The sequence below is a fragment of the Heliangelus exortis genome, chromosome 17, assembly GCF_036169615.1.
Source record: "Heliangelus exortis chromosome 17, bHelExo1.hap1, whole genome shotgun sequence".
In the NCBI taxonomy this organism is placed as follows: Eukaryota; Metazoa; Chordata; class Aves; order Apodiformes; family Trochilidae; genus Heliangelus; species Heliangelus exortis.
This window is the reverse complement of record NC_092438.1, coordinates 11,652,879-11,660,431: the sequence shown is the minus strand read 5'-3', so window position 1 is coordinate 11,660,431 and position 7,553 is coordinate 11,652,879. Positions and strand designations below refer to the sequence as shown.

Below are 7,553 nucleotides of genomic sequence, written 5' to 3'. Positions count from 1 at the left end.
TTCTGTATTTCTTGAGCACTCAAAATGAATGTTTTGAATTGGTTTGTAGACCTGTAGTTAACGAGGTAGTTAGTTAAGTCTCTCCTTATCTACATAGCAGTAGATTAATGTTGTTTAGCTCTTTCACACAAACTAGTGATTGTAAAGCAAACAAACATCATAGCTTAATACTATACTACTGTTTCACACTACACTTACCTTTGGCCAGAGCTGTAAGTGACACTAGTTTCCTTTAAGAGCTAAGAAACCTGTACTGTACTCTCAAGGAACCAGACTAAAAGCTTTCCTTTGGTTTGCAGGTGATGATCTAACCTTGTAACTACATTTGTGTAGAAAATTAACAAAAACAAAGCCTCTGGGCAGTGTCACAGGCAGCCTTTTCTTGAGAATGAAGTTAGCAAATCTAGCTGAACTTGCTTTGGCAGGGAGGTGGAGAGCTGGCACAGGAGCCTGTGCTATGCTTGGTTTTAAGCTAATACCACGTTTTTCACGTGCACTAAACTCTGTCTTCCTACTAAGAAAGGATTTGATGTAAAGTTTGCTGGGCTTTTTAGGTATGGTTTCTTATGTAGGGCACTTTGTCTTAAGGCAGGATAATACTGTGAATTGATAATGTATGGTATTTGGGATCTACTGTTCTTCGTGGAATGTCTGCAAAGTACATTTTTGTGTGTATTTGGTAAGATAGAAAGTTGCAATTTAGCTGTTTAGTGTTAGCATTGACTTAGTGAAGTAGTTTTTAATCTTGCATCCCACAAACTCCAAGTGCTTGAAGGAGATGGGCCAGGCAAAACCTTATTGCTTTGTCCATTGCTTCCAGTGTCAGCTTCTGTGGACCTATTCCATGCTGCCTGGGAAAGCAGGATGGACACAGCACTGCCAGAACATACCCTCCTGGAAACAGGGGACCAAGTTCTTCCTCTCTTTCTCCACTCCCATATGAATAATTCCTAGGTACTAAAGTGCAGAAAAGTAACATGTAACAAGCAATTTCTCTTTTTAAGACTGCTTCAAAGTGTGAAGAAAACAAGGGGCAAGAGATTTGAGGGGGAGGCAGAGTGAAGGGTGACATCCTTCTCCTTACAAAGGGTCTAATAGCTTAATTTGGTCAGCTGTTTGGGGGAATCAACTTACTGCCTGTCTGAGTTGCTGCAAAATACCAAACAGTTCAGAGTGATAACAATTTCTCAGCTTTAGTTCAAGCTGCTGCTGTTGCAGTTCTGTCTGCCTTACATTGTTGTACCCTGTTAAGCTTGAGTATAGCTGTTCTTCAGCTACAGTATTAAGACTTCATACTGTGGGAGTTTCTCTAAGACATGTAGTGCATTCTGAAAATTGTTTAGCTGTGGGAATCTGAATCTTGTATTTTTCTAAACAAATAAATAATCCAGTCTGCTGCATGTGTATGTAACTTGTAATTATGCTCATCTGTGCCAAGGAGGAAACAGTAAAGTTGGTAGAGATGGCACCTGCATTACCTGCTCTTGGCATCTTTCCTCCATAGCTCAGATGGAGTTCCCATTAAATTTGTGTATCAAAGCAGTTGCACTAAATGGAAAAGGATAGGTCTGTCTGGGGTAGAAATCCAGAGGGAACTAAATAGTTTCTCCTTGTTGTGGTGTTTGTCAATACTACTCAACGTAGAGGAGAAAAAAGGGCAGAAAAGTGTTAGTTTTGGGTTTTTTTGTCTGCTATCAGGTTAACTGTATTGTCACTGTTTCCCTGACACCTGGATCTCCATCACTGGGAGTCTACCCCAGTTCAGATACTGGGAAGCACTAACCTTAAATGAGAATGGCAGGACACTGTTAGTCACAGATTTTTGATGGTAATATTCCTCACCACTTCAGGGGAAGTGGGCTCCACACCTGCTGAACCAGAAGACTTGTAAAAGTAATCTGGAATTTTTGGGTAAATGGTTTGTTACTGTTGGCTGATTTAGAGTGCTTTCATATATATAACTTTTTATGCTTTAAAAGCATCATAAATGTTTTCATATTTCGACACAACTATTTGATTTTTCTGTGATTTCCCTTTGGTTACCTGTGCCATTGCTAAGCTCTGGCTGTACTGTACCTTAACACTGAACTGTACACATTGTGCAATAAAAAACTCCAAGACTGGGTTCTTCTTTCATAATCTGGCTCAGACTGTGGCTTTACTGGAGCAGCTTTGCTGATGCAGCCATGGGTAATGCTGAGGCAATGAGGCAGTACCAGGGAGGAGTCAGCCATGAGTGCAAGCAACAGACCAAGACAAAGGCTGCAGAAGCTGCCTGAACTGAAAACACCTCCCAATTATATTGATGTAGTCAATAAACTACGCTGCAGTATTAATTAAGGTAGAATTTTAGCAGTTTAAAGACATGTACTTTCCCCAGACCTGTGAAATGCCAGAAGTATGGTAACAAAATTCTTAGATGATCCTGCCTGGATTAACCACCTTAATCTGCTTACTTTAGTAAATAACTCAGCCTTTTCTGAGCATAAGTAGATGAAATTAATAGAATCGCTTTGAGCTTCTCATGTGATAGAAATTACATCAAGAACACAGCCAATAATGTAACCAGTTACAGTAGATGCTTCTCATCTTATTGCAGTTAGGTTTCAGTGATAAATCTGCAACAGGCCCTGAAGTTTGAAAGCTACCCCTGCCTAAAATGATGCAAGCAGAATGATGTAAAGCAGTTTAAGAATGTTTACTAACTACCTCTCCTAAAACATTCCTGACCTTTCCTTCCTCCATAAGCCTTCAGTCTATAAAAGGAGCTGCTGCACCTTCTATTTCTTCTTGGACAAACACAACGCATGGTAGAATTGGGCTTAGAGATAAAATTTTATTAGAAAAATTACACAAAATAGAGGTTTTACATTGTTGTTGTGTGCTAACTAGATCTGGATGTCTTCCCAAGGGTAAACTTGGTTACTTACCTCCCTGTATCTGCATACAGTAATGCAAAAAAACCCTCTAACAAACCCCACACCAATAAAAGAAATCCAGTATTTGTTCCACGTCTGTTTCAAATGTAGGTACCTTTCCAAACAACTCATTTCACAGACAACAGGTGAGAACACTTGCTATGTAGTACAGAGTTCAAAGACAGTGATTCTCTTCCCCCCTCCCTGGCCTGACATTCCCATTCCCATGACCATCTTCTCTTTAGAGAGGGCTGCAAGGGCTATTGCCATGCTCAGCCTGAAGTCTGAGCATCTAGGTATTTAACAAAAACTGGGGTGTTTGTAAACAAATTTAATTTATTGGCATTACTTACAAAATAAAGTATTAGACCATGATTTTTCATCATGTCTGTGTCAGTATATGCTTTTTATTTTTTTTCATAATGAAACAATGAGATTTGAAGTACATTATAAATCCCCGATTAATCAAGCTGCAGACAGGGTCCCATGATGTCCTCCTAGCTGCTCTTGTGCCTTAGGCGGCCATGCAAACACAGGGGTGAGTGTGTGGGGAGGTTAAGGACCATTTATCTGCAATGCCCACGTACCCCCAAGTAGGTCAGATCCTGCTCTGCACTCCGGAGGCCACAGCATCGCTCTGTGCCGCCTGCTGCAGGTTCCTCTTTCACCCTGGAGATCACTGGAAGCAAAGAAACCGCAACCACCGCTGTCAAGACTGCACCGTCCCTTTAAGATACCACATCCCACCGTAGCTCACACAGCAGTCCTGGGGAGAAAGCAGGAATCTGTAAAGTTTTGGGACCGCTGTCTGGCTTCGGGACAATGAATATGATCAATAACAAAGTCCCCTCTCCAGTGCACAAGAGACAGCAGCAGGCTGTCCCCACAGGTGGCTGAAATGAACATGACAAACACGAGGGAGGGAAGGCTGAGAGGCCACGAGGAGGATAATGTGATGGCAGCAACAAAGTGGGGATTCTGGGGGAGATGGTGGGGATGACACAGAAGGCAGCTTAGGAGAGGCTGCAGGGAGGGATGAGGACAAGGGGAACTGAAGGGTAAAGCCAGGCAGAAGCTCCGGGAGAAACTGAAGCAGTGGGAATGGGCTGGAGAGAGAAAGCAGTCACCAAACCTGAAGCCTGTTAAGAAGCACCATTCTGTGATAATGAACAGTCAAACCTCACAGCTGTGCTTTGGAATTCTTACCACATATCTGCTAAGCTTCCAGGAGGTGAGCAAAGGAGCTCAGTGAGTGGGTTCTCTTGTTGCTCATTTTCTTATTTCTGTTAGATGAGCACCAAGTCTCTCCAGTTCTAATCTAAAGGTTTCTCTTTCTTCTGCCCCCACTCACATTTAAGTAATTCAACACAAGTTTAAGTACTGCTACAGAACTGATGCTGTGGAGCATGAAGATTAAAAAAAACAAACAACAAAGCATGAAGGCTAGAAAGAGTCTGCAGACTTGATCTGCAGATGCAAAAATGCAAACTCTGTCAGTCTGCTCCTCTGTGTATAGAAAAGGAGCACACACAGATAGGGAAATAGGAGTCAACAAATCCAATTTCATTCAAAGAGGAATCCAATCTCTTGTGGTTTAAAGAAGCCAGAGAATGTTCCTATTTCATTAAATCAGACTTCTAACATTTCTTTCAGACACATAATTTCACTCCCTTCTGTGACAAATGGATTCAAGGCAAAGAAACCTGAGAGAACACAAGGCTGGTCATACAGTGACTTAGTGACTTACATAAAAACAGTACCCATTTTTTTAGGGGAGGTATTTTTTCCAGAAACAGGTTTACTTGTTAAATAGCAACAGCATCATGAAAAACTAATGCCAGAAGATGCCTAGATGTTCCAGGAGAGCTGATATTTCATCTCATCTAGACAGCTGACAAACCTCCCAGCCACACAAAGGACTGTCTAGCAAGTAGACATGTCTGAGCTTATTTTAATGCTAAGAAGACCAGATTCTTTCAAGCAAGACCAGTTTGTTTATTATCACAGCAACAGATCTGTAATTTTTCAAATATGCTATTATTCTGTTTCCAGATCCCAATGTAATAAAGTATTTAAGCACTTGTCTTATTGAAGTGGGTGACTGTGAGCAAAGGCCCAACAACAATGATTAAAGTATTATACTGGTTTGCAACTTTCTACTTAGCTGTCCTGCACTGCTTTTAAAGCTTGTCAGTCATGGCCTGTGTGGTCCACAGTCTACACCTGAAACTTTTTAGCAAGTAAATGGTGCATCTTCAAAGACAGAGATGAAAGGATTCAAATAAACATTCACAATGAAATGTGTTAACTACTACTTAGCCTGCTTGTTTTGGCTAGGGTTTTGCTCCTCTCTATACCACTGCATGTCCTACTATAGAATAAAATGCATTTCCTTCTCAACATGTGGCACTTGTGCTCTTCAGCATTAACCAACAGCAGGAAGCCTGTATACTCTGTACTACGTGCAGAATTCTCCCACATCTTTAATGTTTAACTGCACAGTACTTAAAAATGAATGATCACATTCACTACACTCCGTTTCTCCACTGGTCCAAGATGAAAAATAAAAATTTCTTGCAATAATACAAAATACTGCATCAAGGCAAAATAAAAGACTCCTTGGAAAGCAAAAAAGATAAAGTGAGACAACTGTATCTTTAAGAAAACAAGGTGAAAACCAGCATCTCTCTGCTTTCCAAAAACCACAGTTCTAACATGCTTATCATCTGCCAGTTCAAGGTAAAATTTGATCCTTTGCTCAATACAAGCATTAAAAAATCGATGTATTAATTGGATCAAACCCACAACAGAACAGAAACCTACCTTTAACACTCTATCCACCTCCTGCTTGTTTAGGTCTTCTCCACATTCTTGACTCAGCTGATTCTGGATGACATTCCTGCGCACTCGGTAATTTTTTGAAAAGATTTCAAGCAAGACTTGGCGATGCTTAAAAAAAAGCAAAAGTATTGTAATACAAAAAGAACAATTATTCCTATCTTTCTACATACCAAAGCTGTGCATGCCTTAGTCTGTACAAAACATTAAACTGAACTACAATCAGAGGATTCTTGCTCTGCAATCCTCAAACTGTCCCATACACCTCTGCTCTTTAGCTGGGCTCCAGCTTCTGAGGGCTCTATAAATTTCTCCATACTCACTGGCTTGACTTTCACCAGTCCTGTGATCTGAGCACAAGAACATGCTGAAGGGGCTGCAATATGTTCCTCTCAAATGCTTTCACAGCAGTTTATGTGGTCCACTCCAGACAGGAGGTTGGACGCTGTTCTCTAGAGCAATGCACGAGTCCTTCCCTCAAAAAATGTATTTACATCATGGGCACAGGAATTATATTGTTCATCCACATTTTGTTAGGCACCTTCCCTTTAACTTCATTTACTCTGGCAGCAAGTAAAGCTCAGAACATGCTCACATATGGTGTTATCATTCTAAGTATAAACAGATATGTCAGTAACATCATTTCACTGTGGTTAGTGTTGCATTACCACTAAAAATAAAATAAATAAATAAATAACTGGGACTGGATCCTGATGTGAAGTCTACACTGGTGATTTTCTCCTTACAGATTCAAAAATATCTGCATTTCACTGAGATAATTACTGACATGTATTATTATTATTATGTTTTTGTCCACACCAACTTGTTCTGACACAGCAATGACCACCCTGTGAGCTAAGGGCTTCCTCTCAGTTGGTATGAAACCAGGCACTTCCAATAGGAAAAGAGGGAAAATACGTGCTGTACCACTTCCAGAAACACAAATACTCAATAAACACATAATTGGGAATGCCACCTGTTATCTTTACCTGATCATAAGTGTCACCAGCTTCCCACAGTGCATAGACCTTTAGTTCATCTGGTGAAGCAGCAGTCTGCGGAGGAAACTGAGAACAAGAAGCTGTTAAAAATAACCATCTATTTAATGAGTTCTGCTTAATGATTCTATGATACAATATCCCTGGACACCTATTACTGAGTAAAAAATGTCACTGCTGGGTAATAAGAACTGCTGAAACAACATAAGCTCCTCTCCCACTCTACACTTGAAGGAGCAGCTTTGCTCTGGCAGCTCAGGCATGGCCTGTCCAGCAGCCATGGGGCAGACCATGATGACTTCAACAGAAACACAACCTGTATCAAACCTGTCCTGCTGGGTGATCCTGCAGCACACAGACCCCAAACTAATGAGGGGCTAACAAGGGAATGGAATAGGCCCAGGGAATGGGATGAGTACCAGGGCACCCTGATGGGTGCCTTGATACGCCCAATACATAATTGACTGATTCCTGTGGTCATGATGGGGTGATCTACACCAGTGCCATGGTCTGGCACAACATCAACCAGTTCAGAGCTTCAAGAAGATAGTGCTGGCATACTGTGACTGGGAATTTTGCATAGGGACAGTTCCCCCTTGGACAAGGGACAACCACCACATATCAGAAGAACAATCCCAGGGCTTGAACCTTAGCCAGTATTTCATGGCAAGATGTCTCATTTATCCTGTCAGCAATGTTTGCTTCCACATGACCCAAAGCAGTATTCAACTGAGAGCACCATGTGCACTGCAGGGTCTTTCTGGAAGTTTTCAAATGTACAGGGAAAGGTTTTAGAGAC

General features: G+C 41.3%; 1 protein-coding gene across 5 annotated transcripts in view; it reads right to left on the bottom strand.

Annotated features, from left to right (window-relative positions):
- Positions 1-2,816: 2,816 nt before the first annotated feature.
- The window catches only part of POLR3E (RNA polymerase III subunit E), a 28,735-nt gene continuing 23,998 nt past the window's right edge, over positions 2,817-7,553 (bottom strand). For 4 of the 5 annotated variants that reach the window (XM_071761313.1, XM_071761314.1, XM_071761315.1 and 1 more), the window contains 3 exons: positions 6,746-6,823; positions 5,742-5,867; positions 2,817-3,684 (listed from right to left, as the gene is read on the bottom strand). In XM_071761313.1, the coding sequence (XP_071617414.1) occupies positions 3,628-3,684; positions 5,742-5,867; positions 6,746-6,823 (261 nt within the window). In that variant the 3' untranslated portion in view covers positions 2,817-3,627. Of the gene's footprint in view, positions 3,685-5,741; positions 5,868-6,745; positions 6,838-7,553 lie in introns of those variants that run through there. The other variant, XM_071761317.1, reaches the window with a different exon arrangement.